Raw genomic sequence first — 20,858 nt, 5'->3', positions numbered from 1 at the left:
TGAGCAAGGGCAGGGATCGAACCGGCAACCTCATGGTTCCTAGTTGGATTCGTTAACCACTGCGCCACGACGGGAACTCCTCTTTTTCTTCTTGATAAGAACGCTAAAGCCAAAAAGGTTTAGGGACCTGCCAAGGTCGATCATGTAGTAACCAAGAAAGCCAGGCTCTGATGCCTGGGTTCCTGCACCCTAGTATGAAAACTGATTTCATATGAGCCAAGGAATGACTGTTAGCACCCTATGGCCACACCTCACTTTGCAGGAGCAGCCTCCTCCCCTGCCTCACTTGCCAGACTTGATGAGTCTTGATTTTTCCTAAACACCAACTCCACCATCAACCAAGGAGGTCCTGCGATGAAAGCAGCCCGAGGGGGAGCTCCAAGAATGTCTTGATCAAAGATAGCACCAACTTCACAAGGGAGCAATAAGAATTTGGACGTGGGTTTTTTGTTTTGGGTTTTTTGTTGTTTTGTTTGTATGCTCTTTAGGGCCACACCTGCAGCATATGGAGGTTCCCAGCCTAGGGGTCAAATTGGAACTGCAGCTGCTGGCCTATGCCACAGCCACGCCAGATCCCTGACCCACTGAACGAGGCCAGGGATCAAACTCACATCCTCATGGTTACTAGTCGGGTTCATTATCGCTGAACCACAATGGTAACTCCAGGACATGGATGTGTTTTTTTTTTTGTTTTTTTTTTTCTTTTTTTTTATTGTTTGCACCTGACTGCATCCCTGCCGCTCAGGTACCCATCTGTGGGGATACACAACCCCTCCCCCACACACACACACGCCAACATCCAGCCCTCTGGCCTGAATACAGAACCCACATTGATTTATATTAGGAATTTGAACAAACTTTGTTGAATGAGAAATTCTATGTAGGAACAACATTTAACAACTGTTCTTTAGCAGTACAGACTGTCATATAAGCAAGAGCTTCCCTTTTCAGTGACTTTTATACGTAAGCTGTTTGGGGCACAATATCTTGATTAAAATGGAATGACTTTCAAAATGCTTTGTTAGGGATTTGGTAATGGCTGGTCATTTCTTTTTCCATTTCCTTACAGAGAAAACTTTGCAATTGTTGGGGTTTAGGTTATAGCACATTTACTTCCCTTCTTAATTTCATTCAAAAGGTCCATCTAGGAGTTCCCATCGTGGTTCAGTGGAAGTGAATCTGACTAGCATCCATGAGGAGGCAGGTTCGATCCGTGGCCTCGCTCTGTGGGTTAAGGATCTGGTGTTGTGGTGAGCTATGGTGTAGGTCGCAGATGCGGCTCGGATCTGGTATTGCTGTGGCTGTGGCATAGGCTGGCAGCTGTAGCTCTGATTCAACCCCTAGCCTGGGCAACTCCATACGCCGTGGGGTACAGCTCTAAAAAGACCAAAAAAAAAAAAAAAAAAAAAGTCCATCTATCTTGTCAAATACAAAGACCAAAATGTCTTAAATGCCTATGGGAATGCAGTGATGCTTGTTGCTGTTGTGATAGTGGGAAGATAAGCTGGTGAAGGAGAAAGCCAAGAAGATTTAGATGAGGGAGAGGGCCTGGGTTCTTGGTGACTTGGTTTGGTGCTGGGGTCCCCACTCAGCTCCACCCCACCCCCAGCCCTAAAAAAAAAGCACACCAAGGCCCTCCATGTCAAATTCAGAAGTCACTCAGGTTGATGCACATGTTGTCCCTGTCGATGGCTGAGCTTGATGCCCAGATGCCTCGGGCAAAGGACAGCCATCAGGAGGCTGTAGAGTCCTCGGCTTTCCTGTGTGGCTGCTGTTGGCAGCGCTCAGGGATGGTTTACTGGTTTGTTCAGTGTTTGGAACATGTTAGTAAGAAAGCTAAGTGTGATTCTCACCCCAGACCAGCCTCCAAGCCCAGCTGTGGTGCCAAAGGTGTGCCAAGAGGTGGTAAGGGCAGCCAGGTGAAGGTGTGTTATAATGGAGAGATTCTGAGCTCTGGGGTCTAACACCAGCACTGCTCTGTCCTTGGCAACTGTGACTTTGGGCAAATTGCTTGACTTCTCTGAGTCTTAGATGCTTCATCTGTAAAATTGATAATATGTCATGATGAGAGAAACGTTCACATACCGAGATATGGGGAAGTCATTCTGGCTTATATAAAATTTAACCTTAAATTTTTTTTTTTTTTGTCCTTTTGTCTTTTCTAGGGCGGCACCCATGGCATATGGAGATTCCCAGGCTAGGGGTCAAATCAGAGCTGTAGCCACCGGCCTACACCACAACCACAGCAACGCGGGATCCGAGCCACGTCTGCAACCTACACCACAGCTCACGACAATGCAGGATCCCCAACCCACTTAGTGAGGCCAGGGATCGAACCCGCAACCTCATGGTTCCTAGATGGATTCGTTAACCACTGAGGCATGATGGGAACTCCTTAAATTTTTTTTTTTTTTGGTGGTGCCTATGGTATATGGAAGTTCCCAGGCCAGGGATCAAACCCATGCCACAGCAGTGACCCAAGCTGCTCCAGTGACAATGCCAGATCCTTAACATGCTGTGCCACAAGAGAACTCTGATATAACTGGAATTTTTTATTTTATTTTTTTGAGGGCCACATTGGGGCACATGGAAGTTCCCAGGATAGGAGTCAAATGGCAGCCACAGCTGCCAGCCAAGCCACAACCACAGCAACTCCAGATCCAAGCCACATCTTCGACCTACACCACAGCTCGTGGCATCGCCGGATCCTTAACCCTCTGAACGGGGCCAGGGACTGAATCTGCATCCTCATGGATACTAGTTAGGTTCATTTCCACTGAGCCACAGCAAGAACTCCCTTAACTGGAATTTTATGCTAACTAAAACAGCCTGCTTATGGCCTATCAAAAATACACTGACATCTGCTTTAATTATTAAACCAAAGGGTGCATTCCCATATGTTCACAGGAGCACTAATTTTTTTTTTTCCAGCCTCACTTGAGGCATGTGTAAATTCCCAGGCCGGGGATCCAACCCATGCCAAAGCAGTGACAATACTGGATCCTGGAGTTCCCGTCGTGGTGCAGTGGTTAACGAATCTGACTAGGAACCATGAGGTTGCGGGTTCGATCCCTGGCCTTGCTCAGTGGGTTGGGGATCCGGCATTGCCGTGAGCTGTGGTGTAGGTTGCAGACGCGGCTCGGATCCCGCATTGCTGTGGCTCTGGCATAGGCCAGTGGCTACAGCTCCGATTCGACCCCTAGCCTGGGAACCTCCATATGCCACAGGAGTGGCCCAAAGAAACAGCAAAAATACCAAAAAAAAAAAAAAAAAAAAAAAAAAAAAAAAAAACTGGATCCTTAGCCTCCAGGCCCAGGAACCCCAGCAGCACTATTTACAATAGCCAAGACATGGAAACGACCTAAATGTCCACAGATAGATAAATATATAAAGATCTGGTATACGCACACACACAATGGAATATTACTCAGCCAAAAAAAGAATGAAATAATGTCATTTGCAGCAACATGGATGGACCTAGAGATTATCATACTAAGTATGTCGGAGAAAGACAAATATCATATGTTATCACTTATACGTGGAATCTAAAATACGACACAAAGGAACCAACCTATCTACACAACGGAAACAGACTGACAGAACAGCCTTATAATGGGAGAGGGGTGGGGAGGCATGGACTGGGAGTTTGGGATGAGCAAATGCAAAGTATTACATGTAGGATGGATAAACAATGAGGTCCTACTGTATGTAACACAGGGAACTGTATTCAATGTCCTGTGATAAACCATAATGGAAAAGAACATGAAAAAGTGTGTATAAACGTGTCTAAACACATCACCTTGCTGTGCAGACGTTAACACAACATTGCTAATCAACTGCACTTCAATAAAATTAAAAGTGTCCATTGACCTGAAGTCAAGAATGTCCATGTTAAAAATAAAGACGAAATACCTCCCTTCCTGGGAGTTCCCGTCATGGCTCAGTGGTTAACGAACCCGACTAGCATCTATGAGGACATGGGTTCAATCCCTGGCCTTGTTCAGTGGGTTAAGGATCTGGCGTTGCCATGAGCTGCGGTGTAGGTTGCAGATGCGGCTCAGATCCCACATTGCCGTGGCTGTGGCTGTGGCCTGGGCCGGCAGCTACAGCTCTGAATGGACCTGTAGCCTGGGAACCTCCATATACCATGGGTGTGGCCCTAAAAAGACAAAAGAAGACCAAAAAAAAAAAAAAAACAAAAAACAAAAAACCTCTCCCTTCCTGGACACCAATGCGCTGGTACCCCTTTGATGGTAAGACTTTTTCCCCAGGTGCTAAGACCATACTGACTCACTGCGTACACACTGATTTTTCTTTTTCTTTTTTTTTTTTTTTTTGAAACCTGACGTCATATACCCCTGACTTGCTTAGTATTCTTTGATCTGACAGGATATAAACCTCGGCTGAAAACCATGCTTCTCCGGAGCAGTTTCCGAGCGTTATCTGAGAGGCTGTCTTCCGGGCTGTAGTCCTCAGTTTGGCTCAGATGAAACTCTTTTCTATTCCTAGGATAGACTTTATTATTTCCATCCACAGTCATGACAGGGATTTACCCACAATGCCTCACTCAATAAATGGCACCTAAGATCCATCCTCTTCCCTTCCTGGGAGTGGAGGGTGACAGACGTTTGGAAACTCATCAGTTGATCAGTAACATTAGCTTTCTAGGAACCAGGAATACAAGCATTTGAATAAATCCACTGGTTGGTGGTGGCATAGCGAGTGTCTGATAATTCCAGCAGAAATGCAGGAGGAAGCGCTCAGTCACTAGAGTATAAAAGAGCCTAAAGCTTGTTCCCAGATGTTCCTGCAGCAGAGGAAGCCCCATCGGCTCTTTCAAACCGCAGCAGGGATATCTTGCCCTGTAGTCACTGTCACGGGCGCAGACTCTAACCTCCTAGAGGATGAAGCCTGAGTCCTCTGACCCTCCTTCTCCACTCACCTTCTGACCTCACCCCAGTCGGTGTTCAATAAATCTTAGTAAAAATGGAAGGGAAAAAAAAGGTAAAAGTTTCTGGGAGACTGTCAGTTCTTTTTTTTTTTTTTTTTTTTTTTGCCATTTCTTGGGCTGCTCCCATGGCATATGGAGGTTCCCAGGCTGGGGGTCGAATCAGAGCTGTAGCCGCCAGCCTATGTCACAGCCATAGCAACTCAGGATCCAAGCCGTGTCTGCAACCTACACCACAGCTCATGGCAATACCAGATCCTTAACCCACTGAGCAAGGCCAGGGATCGAACCTCATAGTTCCTAGTCGGATTCCTTAACCACCGAGCCAGACAGGAACCCCCGAGACTGTCAGTTCTTAAAGCCATAAAATGCTGCAGCAATCTATCCTGGAGAGGCGTTCCCTCCGATCTGTGAGGAGGGTGAGGGATCATTATGTTGTTACTTACATCTGTAAACACAAGATTAGCAGATGAAAGGATGTTTTTGTTAAAATGTGTCAAGTCACCCAGTGCCTTTTACCCCCCACTCTGGACACCGGGAAAGATGACAGACTTCCTAAGTAATTACAGAAACTACGAAAACCTGCTTGATGACCAATAGAAAAATCAGTCTGCCTCTGCAATCGCTCTGAAACTCTGGCATCATTAACAACAGAATCCGTTTTCATTAACATCTTCAACTTTGGCCTCAGAGCTTCATCCAAGAGGAATACTGAATGGAACTATAAACTAATGAATGGAAACTTAGGTCACTTCCGCCCACCCGGCACTGCTTTTCCTCCTCCAGACTGCACCGTGCAAAAGGCTGCACCCTTCCCGCTCTCGCCAAGTTTGGGGAAACGCATTCCCAGGCCACCTACATGACGCCTGAGGTCAGCATCGCGCAGAACAAACCCCTCCCTCAGCCCAACGAACATGCTGATCCGGACACTGAACTCATTTTGACATCCGTGAAGCCCCATTTTGGCACCTTAGGCTATCTTGGGGTATATGATTTACAGAGAAAGAAAAAAAAATTGTCGGGCGGGGAGGGAATGTCTTTTCACAAAGCTCCTACTGCGAATCCGGGTTCCATCTCTCAAGGGGACGGGGTGGGTGGGTGGGGCAAAGGCCCAGGCCTGAGGTCCTGTCCACACTAGAGGAAGCAGACCAGGCAGCTTTTGTGACCTGATGGGAAAGGGATATGGTCAAATATCCTGCGAGCGCCAGCCACTGGGGGCAGGGACGGGGGCGGGGGAAGCCACCACTCGAACCAGGGGAAAGCAAAGTCCATCCCACGCCCATATACCAGAGCCTGGGACACACACATGTGCAAAAACTGTTGCAAGCCGGGGCCTGCCTATGCCTGTATGCTAGGTAAATTGGAAGGTCAGCCTCGGAGTCTGCAAGTTAGGCAGAGAAGAAATAGGAAACAGATGAGGGGTAGGTAGGATAAGAGGCAATTAACTCCCCCACCCCCAAATTCTGCTTTCGCCTTTCTCTGTGCCTGCAAACACTGCTGCAAAAGATTTCCCCACAGCACAGACCGGCATCTAGATAAAGGCAAACCATCCACCTCAAATGGTCCCCGAAATTCTATACTTTTCATGTCAATTTCCAGTCTCAAGTTTCCTTATGACTTTCAAACCCTCTCGACTCAGCTCAGACCGAGGATACCCCTCTTCCCTCTCCCTCCCCCCACTACCCCCTCTTTCTCAACAAAGGATCCTACCTGTTACTTCATAGGGAGGACTGAGAGCACGGAGACCTAGGTTCCGCCTCAGCCATACTTCACCTCTCGCTTCTCAGGGTCTCCTCTGGAGACAGGTAGTTATGCTAGAGATCCCGGTGACTCCCCTAAATTCCCCTACCTGGGATTCCTCTCCCGCTGGGATCTATTTGATAGGGTGAGATCTAGAGACGGCAGTCCTCCCCTCCCCCTGATCCAAGCTCCCCAAGACCCTTTCCGGCCCCCACTTTGCCCCGAGACCACCTTACCCGGATCCACCCGGGGTGCACGGGTGTGGTTCTACGTGGCGCCGTCAGCCTCCATCTCCAGCGGCGTCTCCTCGTCCTCGGACGGCTCGGCGTCGCCGTCTTCTCCGCTGCGAGGGTAAGCCAGCAGGCGCATAGCTGGGGCGCAGGCAGCCTCCACCTGGCGCACCTGCTCTCGGCTCAGGCGCTCCCGCCAAGCGTGCACGGCCTCGCGGGCGTCTCGCGCGGACAGGTGGAAGGGCCGGTCAGCGCCGTAGGCTGCGCCGCGAGTCATGTTGAGCGCGAAGGCGTCCAGCGCGGAGAGCGCCCGCAGTCCCGCGAAGCGCTGCAGGCGGCGCAGCTGGGCGCGCGGCTGCCGCACCAGGTCCTCGTAGCGCAGCCACAGGTAGCGGCGCTGCAGCCAGGCGGGAGCACCGCGCGCGAACAGCAGGTCGCGCAGCCAGGCTTCGCAAATCACCTCGAGCGCGCCGGTCAGGAAGAAGTCGGCGCGCGGCGCGGCGGGCAGCGCGCGGGAGGGGGCCCCGGGGCGAGCGCCCACGCCGTGCGCCAGGAGGACTCGGTGGAAGCGGTCGCCCCTCTGGCGGGTGCGTAGCACCTGGATGCTCTCGCGCAGCAGCCCCTGCCGAGACTTGAGGCGCGAGTTGTGCACCGCCCGCGGGTCGCGGAAAAGCTGCACCACCTTCAGGTTGAGGCCGGGGTCGCGCAGCAGGGGCACCAGCACGCCCAGGTCGAGGAGGCGCACGTCTTTGATGACCACCACCGGATACTTGCGGCACTCGGCCTCCAGGGCTTGGAGAGCCACCGGTGGGCAGCTGCGCTCGCAAGCGGCGTCCTCAACCAGGCCGACCTCGGCGCGGGCCCGGGGCGCGCCAGGGCACAGCGGCGGCGAACAGATGACCTTGTTGGTGCGCCAGCCGAAGAGGGCGGCCGTGGTGAGATTGGCCGCGTCCGGGGCGCGCGCGGCGGGGTCCCCCGGCGGCGCGTACAGCTGCAGCACCGAAAAGTCGCAGCGGAAGAGCGAGCGCAGCATGTCTCGCAGCGCGCCTTGCAGGCTCTCGGCGTCGCCCGGATACAGTGCCTGCCACAGATGCCACATGGGCTCGTACAAGTAGAAGACGTCCGGGTGCTGGTTAAAGAGCTCGCCCAGGAACGACGAGCCGGTGCGCCAGGTGGCGTGCACGTAGATGTGCTGCTTTTCGCGAGACACCGCTTCCCCGACGGCGCCTTGGAGGTTGAGAGGAGACCTGGGGGACACGCCCGCGCCCCCATCAGCGGCTGGCCGCGCCTTCGCGCCCTGCTCGCGTTCGCCCGCCGCCGCCGCCTCCAGGCTCCACACTCCCAGGCTGCGCTGCAGGCCCGGGCAATGCCCGGCTCCCTTGTCCCCGTCGCGGCCGCCGTCCAGTACGGAGGGGACAAGCAGCAGCACCAGCGTGTACAGCACCAACAGCAGTGCGAACTTGCAGTACTCCCGGCGTCGCCGCCGCCGCCCCTTCATCGTTCACCGAACCCCTCCAGAGCGGGTGGGGCGCCCTTCCTCTTCCCTTCCTCGGAAATCCCGTCCGGAGTCCGCTCCTCTGGCCTCTGGAAGCCCCTCTGCCCCGGGAGGAGCGGAGTCACCGGAGCTGTGCATCCACAAGGGAAAACTGGGGAGGCGGTGGTGCTAGTGGCGGCGCCCCGGCCCTCTCCCGGCTCAGCGCTGGAGAGCCGCCTATTGGCCGGCTTGGCAACGGCCCGGCCCGGCCCGCCCCGCCTTCCACCCAGCAGCTCCCCCCACCCACCCACCCCCGCCTCTCTACCCGCCCGGGTTTGCCCAGGGCTCCGCCAGATCTGGGCGGGGCGCGCCGAGCCAAACCCCACCTTTCCCAGCCGCCCCCCCCCCCCCCGTAATCAAGTCAAGTCTTCATGAATTCACTTCAGGCAAGGGAGGGGCTCGTGTGTACAGAATGTACCCAGCGACTGGACGTGGACCCCACCCGGAGAACTCCACTGCCTCTCCTGTTTCATGTCCGCTGCTTGACCATCATCTCTCGTAAGCAGACTCGCCTCCACACTATTTAGAACCGGGCCCCTGGTCCCTGTCTACATCCAGCGCCCCCATCAGCCTGAAGGAGGGTGTTACTGAGTTCTGGATGGAAGCACTTCTCTAGGATAAGACCGAGACTGCATCAGAGCATCGTGGTCCAGAGGAACTGGAGGCACTACTTCATTGGCGCAGAGCATTTCATTGTTAAGGTGTAGCCTTTGTGGAAGGGTAGGTGTTGCGTTCCTCAGAGTTTTGCCTGCTGAGGGCCATGCACTTTTTACAGACATTCTGAAGATCGGTTTACTCGTTTGCAGAAGACAGATAATTTTTAGTACCTCCATACCTTCCGGTGTGAGATTTTGAAGTCCTTTGTTAGCACAGCATATAACCTTGCCTCTGATGACACACCCGAGCAAGACACATTTACAGAATCAGAGGTAGGATGGTGGAATGTCTCAGCTGCCGTTTAAAAGGACCCATAAGGAGAAACATCTACACTCAAGGATGGATGAAAAAGGGACAGCAAGTTCAAGAGGTGAATTTTTTGTTGTCTGAACCTGCAGCATGCAGAAGTTCCCAGGCCAGCGAGCGGAGCCCCAGCAGTGACAACGTGGAATCCTTAACTTGTTGGACCACCAGGGAGCTCCCAAGTGGCAGATTAAGTTTAGAGTGCCTGCAATCCAAAAACTAAAAAGGCTAATTTTTGCTGTTTCAAGAAGATAATGAACACCCCCTTGGGGGAGGTGTTGTAAGGTTAGAATAGAAAGCAAATCTGCTCATCTCCCCCAGGGGAAGGTGTTCACACTCGAAAAGTTACAACATCTCCAAAGATCTTCTCCTCTGGTCTTTTCCAACACAGAAACGACTCCAGCTCTGAAATCACGAGCTCAAGCCTTTTGCTTTTCCCCACAATTCCTTCTCCATTCAGCCACTGGTTAAAATCCTATTTTCCAATCCTATTTTCAACACCCCCCAACTTTCTTCTAATTTTGCATATTCAGCTGAGAGCGCCCAGATCATTATTTTTGAATAACGCTTCTAACCACTAACCGAAACTCCCTAGCCCCCCCATCTTTCCTTGACTCACTTAGCAACATCCTCCAAACCCTGCTCTTGGCTTTCTCTGTGCCGACAAATTACTATAGCAAAAGGTTTCCCCAAAGGACAGGGTGGCATCAAGATAAAGTCATAATCATCAACTCGAATGGTTCCCCCCCAATCCTATGCTCTTCGTGTCAATCCCCAGGCTCAAGGTGCATCCTGGCTTTTGCAAATCTGCTCTTCTCTGAAGGCAGCGTGCCTCTGTTACCCCTCTTTGCCCACTCTCAACAGGTGACCTTACCTCTTACTTCATAGAGAAAATGAAATGGTCGGACACTCTGGCTTTTCCACTACTGGACCCATATGTCCACTTCTGTACCCATCTTCTCCTTTGTGGCAAGCATATTACTTTCCAGTATTAATCCCTAACTTTTCCTTCCTCATGTCTTCACTTTTTTAAATTTTTTTTAAGGGCCGCACTCATGGCATATGGAGATTCCCAGGCTAGGAGTTGAATCGGAGCTGGAGCTGCTGGCCTATGCCAAAGCCAGAGCAGTGCCAGATCCAAGCTGTGTCTGTGACCTACACCACTGCTCAGGGCAATGCCAGGATCTTTAACCCACTGATCGAGGCCAGGGATCAAACCTGTGTCCTCATGGATGCTAGTCAGATTCGTTTCCACTGAGCCACGATGGAAACGCCCCCCTTCTCTCCTTTTATAAGCAAGTAGGCAGCTGTGCACTCACTTGCGGGGAGGGATATGGCTGGGCAGAATGCAAACAGTTGCTGGTGTTTTCTTTCCGAAAGCCTAAACTCCAATACTGGAGAGTGTGGTAGGTTTTTAAAACCACCACCAAGTTTTCCCCTCCTCCCTCCATGTCCTTTGGCAGTGCCTTCCTACACCGACCCTGGGATGGCCTCATGACTTGCATTGGCCAGTGGACTAGTAGCCAACATGACACAGGCAGAGGCTTGAAAAATATATCCAGGAATTCCCGTTGTGACGCAATGGGTTAAGAAGCCGAAATAGTGTCCATGAGGATGCCAGTTCAATCTCTGGTCTCTCTCAGTGAGTTAAGGATCCAGGCACTGCTGCAAGCTGCAGTGTAGGTCGAGATATGGCTTGGATCCTGCATTGCTGTGGCTGTGGCTTAAGCCAGCAGCTGCAGCTCCAGTTTGGCCCCTAGCCCTGGGAACTTCCATATGCCATGGGTGTGACCATTTAAAAAAAAAAAAAAAAAAAAAAAAAAAAAGGAAAATGTTTCCATTGGGATTGTCCCCTTGCTCTTTTGCAGACCCTGAGACTGCTGCATGAGGAAGCCTGGGTCAGCCACATGGATCAGAGACTAAGCCATCCCAGCTGAGGCCCCCAGACCAACCAGCCTGCCCACTGCCACACAAGCGAGGGAGACTCGCTCAGACTGATCTCCAAGAGACAGCAGTGACTGATGGCGTTAAGAGAGCTCTTAATTCTCCGCTCAGGAATTGAACCTGGGCAGCCTGGTTAAAAATCAGAAATCCTAGCCACTAGACTAGAGGCTAAAAGTGGAATTGCCCTGATTCTTGCCCCCCGCCCCATTGAAAGCAAGAATGTTTCAAGGAGGCAAAGACTGTAAAAACAGGCACAAAGTTTGTTAGAACCACAATATACGTGGGAGAGCACACAGAGAAGTAGTTTATCTAAGACAGAAAGCAAGGAAGTAATACACACCCCAAAGAGGAGCAGCGAGGGTACCAGCATCCTCAATGAGGGGCGCACCCGAGAGGTGATTTATATCACTTTATATAGGACAGTTTTCCGGGTCTTTGTTTACCTTTGGCCAAGTAGCTGATTTCTCACACCTGACTGGACATAGGACCCTCCCCAGTATGTGTGTGCATCTTTTGGCAAAGATGGATTCCAGAGCAAAGGGTGCCGGGATAGTATCAGGACTTATTACCGCCTGGCGCCCCCTCCCTTTCTGACCCCAGGAGTCTTACTGCGCATGTGTAATTGGGGAGCTCTCCTTGACCCCAGGAGTGATGGGTCATCTTTTCTACTCCAGCAGAGCTCAGCTTCTGCAATTAACTTTTTCCTTGAACTGTCAAAGAGAGACAAGGCCCATGTATTGGGCTTAACAAGTCCCAGCTGTTCTCAGCCCAGGGGCCCATCTACCTCCTATCTCAACACCAGCCCTTCTCAAATTTGATGTATATATATGGAAACCATCTGGGGATCTTGCCAAAAGGCAGAAACTAATTCATCAGGCCTGCGGGGGAGCGAGAGAATCTACATTTCTTTTTAAGATTTTTTTTCCTATTATAGTTGATTTATAATGTTCTGTCAATTCCTGCTGTACAGCAAAGTGACCCAGTCATATACATATATATATACACATATATATATGCATTCTTTTTCTCACATTATCCTCCATCATGTTCCATCCCAAGTGACTAGATAATAGTTTCCTGCACTACACAGCAGGATCTCATTGCTCATCCACTCCAAAGGCAAGAGTTTGCGTCTACGAACCCCAAACTCCCAGACCATCCCCCTCCCTCCCCCTTGGCAACCACAAGTCTGTTCTCCAGGAGTTTGTTCCTTTTCTGGAGAATCTACATTTCTAACAAGCTCCTGGGTGCTGCTGATCTGAGGAGCATGATTTGAAAAGATGCTACCCCCTACAGCCCCTGACGAGGAGAACCACCTGGCTGACCCATAGAATTGCGAGGAGTGAGTTGTAAGATGCTAAGTTTTAAGGGGTTGTTATGCAGCGAAAGCTAGCGGATCTAGAGAAAGCATGAGGGCTTAGATAAAATATCTTGGAGAAGCAGAGGAAAGAGCAGCCACCCCCGGGGCCGGGGGTGGGGGAAGGGAGAGAGAAAAACCTAAGGCCCCACAGCAGAGAGCACCTGAGCTCTTCCTGGCTCAGCATCGGGGTGGCCCTGTGCTTCCTCTTGGCACAGATGATCAGAGGCACGGTCCTGGGCCCCTGGGAGGCAGCAGAAGTGCCACAGAAGACAGTGATGGCCACCTCTCAGGGGCAACTAAGTGGACCAAAGTCCAGTGAGCCTGAAACCCCAGATCAACTGTACAGCCTTGGGAGCCGAGAAACCCTAGGAATCATCAAGGTCATGCAGCAAGGTCACCCCGGCCGACACAACAATAAAGTCTTTTCTTTACAAAGTGATTTCTGTAACACCTGAGTTAGTGAACCTGCCACCCTTTCTCTTCCTTCTGGTAATCATGGGAGTAGACCTTGCCGCCCCGCCCCCCATCAATCACCACTTCTCCCTCGTGTTGATGCAACCACACTCTCTGAACCAGATTATTCTCATCAGTGTGAGAATGAAACACAGGTGAATGGCTCTTTCTTTTTCAAATCCCGTTGATGTGCAGCCTTCTCTGCCCCGCTGCTGGTAATGCGTTCAACACCTTTTATGGGAATCAGAAGGTGCCCCCTCCAGACAGAAGAACTGCAGAAAGGGGGCTGACCACTTGGCAAAGAGTATCCCTGCCTTTAGGCCACAGCCCCAGGCCCAAGTTGACAGCTGGAATGCAGAGCCTGGCTGGATTCCAGTCTGCACTCCTATCCTGCCTGGCATCCTTGCCACACCCTGGCCCTGCTGCCATCCATTTCTCTGCTCACTCATCATACCCAGCGTCTTGGTGGAGTTGTCTCTACTTGTTCCATTCCTGCTGTTATCTCCTAACTCATTCTCAGCATGGTCTAGTCTGGATTCTGACCCCATATTGCTACCCAAATGGTGCTTTCTAAGCTCATCAATGGATTCCACGTTATTGAATCCAGAGGCCATCTTCAAGTCTCGTCTCATTCAACCTTTCAGTAGCGTTTGTACTGTCGACAGCTTGGGCCTGCAAACTCTTCTTTCGACTTGGATGACATCACATCTGTCCAGCTCTCCTCCCATGGCAGAGCTGCACCTTCAGAGCACAGCGCTTGGCAGACCGGACTCTGTAAAACAGTGACCCTGAAAGTACCTACCCTGCAGGGTTATTTTAAGAATTAAATCTAAAAAAAAAAAAAGAAAAAGGAGTTCCCGCCGTGGCTCAGTGGTGAACGAATCCAACTAGGAACCATGAGGTTGCGGGTTCGATCCCTGGCCTCGCTCAGTGGGTTAAGGATCCAGCATTGCCGTGAGCTGTGGTGTAGGTTGAAGATGTGGCTTAGATGTGGCGTAGGCCAGTGGCTACAGCTCTGATTTGACCCCTAGCCTGGGAACCTCCATATGCTGTGGGTGCGGCCCTAAAAAGACAAAGAAGAGGGGGGGATTGCTGTGGTTCCTCCCTTTTTAAAGAGTGTGGTGGATATACTAAGAAACCACTCAGATCCCCTTTAGGCCACCTTTTCCTTCAGCAGCAAGGAGTGCCCTTGGCCAACAGCTTTCAGCCCCCTTTGGCGTTATCTAAACTGAAGACACCTGCCTTGTCTAAAGTCATACCTCCACCAGGGATGACCCACATCCAATGACTGATTAACGCAGGATTAAGACCCCAGGCCTCTCACCTCAACTGCAGACAGCTTTAACTGGCCATGCCATCTTCAGAACTCCCCTCAGGATCCGCTAGGGCATCTGCTGAGACTGAGTCACAGCTTCACCTGTCTCCTGACCCAGTCCTGTTTCCTTCCCAGCCCGTTCCTTCCATAGGTGTCGGTCCTAAGAGCCCTCCTTCATAAAACTCCTGCAGGACAATATCCATTTCAGAGTCTGCCAGAGGACAATTTGCAGTGGAGAGTCCCAAGGATTAATAATGCATAGAATTTGAGTTTCCATTGTGGCTCAGTGAGTTAAGAACCTGACAGTTTCTTTGAGGATGTGGGTTCGACCCCTGGCCTCGTTCAGTGGATTAAGGATCCGGCATTGCTGCAAGCTGCTGCCTAGGTCGCAGAGACGGCTCAGATCCTGCGTTGCTGTGGCTGTGGCACAGGTCTCAGCTGTAGCTCCAACTCAACCCCTAGCCTGGCAACTTCCATGTGCCACGGGTGGGGGCCATAACAAATAAAATCTAAAAACCCTTAACTTAATTATATTTGAAAACACTTTACCACAAAAACTAACACTCACAGGTTCCAAGGATCAGGACACTGATACCTTTAGGGGGTCCGCCACAAGTACTATTTTTTTGTCTTTTTGGGCCGTACCTGCAGCATGTGGAAATTCCCAGGCTGGGGCTCAAATCAGAGCTGTAGCTGCCAGCCTACGCCACATGAACATCGGAGTACGTGTCCTTTCGAGTCATGGTTTTCTCTGGATAGATGCCCAGGAGTGGGATGGCTAGAGCAAATGGTAATTCTATTTTTAGTTTTCTGAGGAATCTCCATACTGTTTTTCCGCAGTGGTTGCACCAATTTACAGTCCCACCAACAGTGAGTGTACCCTAGTTCCTTTTTCTCCACACCCTCTCCAGCACTTATTGTTTATAGACTTTTTGATGATGGCCATTCTGGCTGGTGTAAGGTGGTACCTCATAGTGGTTTTGATTTGCATTTCTCTAATAATGAGTGATGTTGAACATCTTTTCGTGTGGTTTTTGGCCATTTGTATGTCTTCTTTGGAGAACTGTCTGTTTAGATTTTTCTGCCCATTTTTTTGATGGGGTTGTTTTTTTGGTATGGAGCTGCAGAAGGTGTTTATAAATTTTGGAGATTAATCCCTTGTCAGTTGATTCATTTGCAAAGATGTTCTCCCATTCTGTGGATTGTCTTTTCGTGTTGTTTAGGGTTTCCTTTGCTGTGCAGAAACTTTTCAGTTTGATTAGGTCCCATTTGTTTATTTTTCTTTTGACTGTCATTACTCTAAGAGGTGAATCAGAGAAGATGTTGCTGTCGTTTATGTCAGAGAGTGTTTGGCCTATGTTTTCCTCTAAGAGTTTTATAATAGCTAGTCTTATATCTAGGTCTTTAATCCATTTTGAGTTTATTTTTGTGTATGGTGTTAGGGAGTGTTCTAATTTCATTCTTTTTCAGGTGGCTGTCCAGTTTTCCCAGTGCCACTTATTGAAGGAGCTGTCTTTTCTCCATTGTATATTCTTGCCTTTGTCATAGATTAGTTGGCTGTAGGTGCATGGGTTTAATTCTGCACTTTCTATCCTGTTCCACTGATGTATATTTCTTTGTGCCAGTACCATGCGGTTTTGATGATTGTTGCTTTGTAGTATAGTCTGAAGTCCGGGAGCCCAATTCCTCCAGCTCCATTTTTCTTTTTCAGGATGCCTTTGGCTATTCTGGGTTTTTTTTTTTTTTTTTTTTTTTGTCTTTTTGCCTTTTCTAGAGCTGCTCCCACCACATATGGAGGTTCCCAGGCTAGGGGTCGAATCAGAGCTGTAGCCACCAGCCTATGCCAGAGCCACAGAAACGTGGGGTCCGAGCCATGTCTGTGACCTATGCCACAGCGCACAGCAATGCCGGATACTTAACCCACTGAGCAAGGCCAGGGATCGAACCCACAACCTTGTGGTTCCTAGTCAGATTTGTTAACCACTGAACTACGATGGGAACTCCTATTTTGGAGTTCCAAACAAACTTTAAAATATTTCATTCGAGTTCTGTGAAACATGTCCTTGGTACCTTGGTAATTTGATAGGGATTGCATTGAATCTGTGGATTGCCTTGGTTAGTATTGTCATTTTGATAATATTAACTCTTCCAATCCAAGAGCATGGTATGTCTTTCCATCTATTTGTGTCATCTTTGATTTCTTTCATCAGTGGCTTATAGTTTTCAGAGTACAGGTCTTTTGTCTCTTTAGGTAGGTTTACTCCTAGGTATTTTATTCTTTTGGGTGTGATGGTAAACGGGATTGCTTCCCTAATTTCTCTTTCTGATCTTTCATTGTTAGTACATAGAAATGCTGTTGATTTCTGTGTATTAATTTTGTATCCTGTGACTTTGCCAAATTCATGGATGAGCGCTAACAGTTTTCTGGTAGAGGCTTTAGGATTCTCTAGGTATAGTATCATGTCATCTGCAAATAGGGATAGTTTGACTTCTTCCTTTCCAATTTGGATTCCTTTTATGTCTTTTATTTCTCTGATTGCTTTGGCTAGGACTTCTAAAACTACGTTGAAGAGTAGTGGCGAGAGCAGACATCCTTGTCTTGTTCCTGATCTCAGCAGGAATTCTTTCAGCTTTTCACCATTGAGAATGACGTTAGCTGTGGGTTTGTCATATATGACCTTTATTATGTTGAGGTAGATTCCTGCTGTGCCCACTTTCTGAAGGGTTTTTATCAGAAATGGGTGTTGGATTTTGTCAAAGGCTTTTTCTGCATCTATTGAGAGTATCATATGGTTTTTATTCTTTGGTTTGTTAATGTGGTGTATCACACTGATTGATTTGTGGATGTTGAAGAACCCTTGCATCCCTGGGATAAATCCCACTTGATCATGATGTACAATCCTTTTAATGTATTGTTGGATGTGGTTTGCTAGTATTTTGTTGAGGATTTTTGCATCTATGTTCATCAGTGAATTTGGCCTGTAGTTTTCTTTTTTTGTGTGGTATCTTTGTCTGGTTTTGGTATCAGAGTCATAGTGGCCTCATGGAATGAGTTTGGAAGTATCCCTTCCTCTGCAATTTTTTGGAATAGTTTCAGAAGGCTAGGTATTAGCTCTTCTCTAAATATTTGATAGAACTCACCTGTGAAGCCATCTGGTCCTGGACTTTTGTTTGTTGGAAGTTTTTAAATCACAGTTTCAATTTCAGTTCTTGTGATTGGTCCATTCATCTTTTCTACTTCATCTCAGTTTAGTCTTGGAAGATTGTACCTAAGAATGCGTCCATTTCTTCTAGGTTTTCCGTTTTATTGGCATATAGTTGCAGATAGTAGTCTCTTATGATCCTTTGTATTTCTGTGATTTCTGTTGTTACATCTCCTTTTTCATTTCTAATTTTATTGATTTGAGTCTTCTATGTTTTTTTCTTGATAAGTTTGGCTAAGGGTGTACCAATTTTGTTGATCTTTTCAAAGAACCAGCTTTTTGTTTCATTGATCTTTTCTATGGTTTTCTTCACTTTTATTTCATTGATTTCTGCTCTGACCTTTATGATTTCTTTCCCTCTACTAACTTTAGGTCTTGTCTGTTCTTCTCTCTCTAGCTGCTTTAGATTTAAAGTTAGCTTGTTTATTTGAGCTTTTTCTTGTTTCCTGAGGTGGGCTTGTATTGCTATAAACTTTCCTCTTAGAACGGCTTTTGCTGCATCCCATAGGTTTTGGAGTATCGTATCTTTGCTGTCATTTACTTCTAGGTATTTTTTAATTTCCTCTTTGATTTCTTCAGTGATCCATTGGTTGTTTAGTAGCATGTGATTGAGTCTCCACGTGTTTGTGTTTTTTGCAGTTTTCTTCTTGTTGATTTCCAGTCATATAGTATTGTGGTTGGAAAAGATGCTTGATATGATTTCAATTTTCTTAAAGTTACTCAGGTTTGATTTGTAGCCCAGGATGTGATCAATCTTAGAGAATGTTCCATGTGCACTTGTAGTACTATTTATAATTATATCAAAAAATGAAATACTTAGCTGTAAAATAAACAAATATGTACTGGATCTCTATGTTGAAAATTTCAAAACGATGAAAGAGACATCAACTGTACAAACATTTTCTTAGAGCAGCCTCCCGAGGCAAAAGAAATAAAACCAAAAATAAACCAGTGGGACCTAATCAAACTTAAAAGCTTTTGCACAGCAAAGGAAACCATTAAAAAAAAAAAAAAAAAGACAACCTATGGAATGGGAGAAAATAGTTCTAAATGATGCAACTGACAAGGGCTTAGTCTCTATACAAACAACTTGTGTGACTCAACGACAAAAAAACCCAACAACCTGATTGGAAAATGGGCAGAAGACCTGAACAGACATTTCTCCAAAAGATATATAGATGGCCAACAGGCACATGAAAAAATGCTCAACATCACTAATTATTAGAGAAATGCAAATCAAAACTACAATGAGGCATCACCTCACACTGGTTGGAATGGCCATGATTAACAAGTCCACAAGTAACAACTGCTAGAGAGGGTGTGGAGAAACAGGAACCCTCCTACACTGTTGGTGGGAATGTAAATTGGTACAACCATCATGGAAAACAGTATGGAGATACTTCAGAAAACTAAATATAGAACTACCATATGACTTGGAGAATAGACTTGTGGTTGCCAAGGGGGTTGGGGGAGGGAGTGGGATGGACTGGAAACTTGGGGTTAATAGATGCAGACTATTGCCTTTGGAATGGATAAGCAATGAGATCCTGCTGTGTGGCACTGGGAACTATGTCTAATCACTTATGATGGAGCATGATAATGTGAGAAAAAAGAATCTATGCATTTATGTGTAACTGGGTCACCATGCTGTACAGTAGAAAATTGACAGATCACTATAAATCAGCTATAATAAAAAAAAATAAAAATTACTATATATTAAAAAAAAAAAACAACTACCATATTACCTAGCAATCCCACTCCTGGGCATATATTCGGACAAAATTTTATTGAAAAAGACACATGGGAGGTCCCGTCGTGGCACAGTGGTTAATGAATCCAACTAGGAACCATGAGGTTGTGGGTTCAATCCCTGGCCTTACTCAGTGGGTTAGGGATCCAGCATTGCCGTGAGCTGTGGTGTGGGTCACAGACACGGCTCGGACCCTGAGTTGCTGTGGCTCTGGCGTAGGCTAGTGGCTATAGCTCCGATTTGACCCCTAGCCTGGGAACCTCCAAATGCCACAGGAGTGGCCCAAGAAATGGCAAAAAGACAAAAAAAAAAAAAAAAAGAAAAATATATATGCACCCCTATGTTCATTGCAGCACTATTAACAATAGCCAAGACATGTAAACAACCTAAATATCCATTGACAGATGAATGAAAAAGATGTGGTATATATACACAACGGAATACTACTCAGCCATAAAAAAGAACAAAATAATGCCATTTGCAGCAACATGGATGGTACTAGAGATTCTCATACTAAGTGAAGTAAGTCAGAAAGATAAATACCATAGTATAATACATATCTGGAGTCTAATGTATGGCAGAAATGAACCTTTCTACAGAAAAGAAAGAAACTCATAGACTTGGAGAACAGACTTGTTTTTGTCAAGGGGCATGGGGGGAGGCGGGGGGAGGGAGAGGGATGGACTGGGAGCTTGGAGTTAATAGATGAAAACTACTGCATTTGGAGTGGATAAGCAATGAGATCCTGCTGTATAGCACAGGGAACTGTATCTAGTCACTTGGATTGGAACATGATGTAGGATAATGTGAGAAAAAGAATGTACATATATATGTGTGTATGACTGGGTCACTTTGCTGTACAGCAAAAATTGACATAACAATGTAAATCAACTATAATAGAAAAAATAAAAACCTAAAAAAATAATAAATAAACCAAAAAAAAAAACAATGAAAGAAATCAAAGAGAGCTAAATGAATGGAGAGAGAAACTGTATTCATGGATTGGCTGAGTCAATATTGTTGTCAATACTCTGCATTTTTCTCTATAGATTCAACTAAGTTTCAGTCCAAATCCCAGCAGCATTTTTTCTAAGTATCAGCAAGATGATTCTAGAATTCATTTGGAAAGGTAAAGGAATTAGAATATTCAAAACAAATTTTAAAAAGAACAAAATTGGGCAATCCCACTCCTGGACATATATCTGGAGACAACCGTAATTCAAAAAGATATATGCACCCCTTGGAAGTTCTCATCTTGACTCAGCAGTTAATGAACCCGACTAACATCCATGGGGACGTGGGTTTGATCCCTGGCCTCACTCAGTGGATTAAAGATCTGGCACCACTGTGAGCTGTGGTGTAGATCGCAGGCACACCTCGGACCCTGCATTGCTATGGCTGTGGCGTAGGCCAGCAGCTGT

The 20,858-nt window shown here is 47.7% G+C and overlaps 1 protein-coding gene across 6 annotated transcripts in view; it reads right to left on the bottom strand.

Annotated features, from left to right (window-relative positions):
- CHST7 (carbohydrate sulfotransferase 7) overlaps positions 1-20,858 on the bottom strand; it is a 109,792-nt gene that overhangs the window by 31,543 nt on the left and 57,391 nt on the right. For 4 of the 6 annotated variants that reach the window (XM_003135049.5, XM_085007829.1, XM_085007830.1 and 1 more), the window contains one exon: positions 6,925-8,543. In XM_003135049.5, the coding sequence (XP_003135097.2) occupies positions 6,956-8,416 (1,461 nt within the window). In that variant the 5' untranslated portion in view covers positions 8,417-8,543 and the 3' untranslated portion in view covers positions 6,925-6,955. Of the gene's footprint in view, positions 1-3,225; positions 3,961-5,285; positions 8,607-14,493; positions 14,670-20,858 lie in introns of those variants that run through there. The other 2 variants (XR_014835291.1, XM_085007828.1) reach the window with 2 other exon arrangements.

Source organism: Sus scrofa, chromosome X, assembly GCF_054392235.1.
Source record: "Sus scrofa isolate SSC_HxYL_T2T_F1_AM1 chromosome X, Sscrofa_HxYL_maternal_Yorkshire_Landrace_v2.0, whole genome shotgun sequence".
NCBI lineage: Eukaryota > Metazoa > Chordata > Mammalia > Artiodactyla > Suidae > Sus > Sus scrofa.
This window is presented reverse-complemented; position numbering and strand designations above follow the sequence as displayed.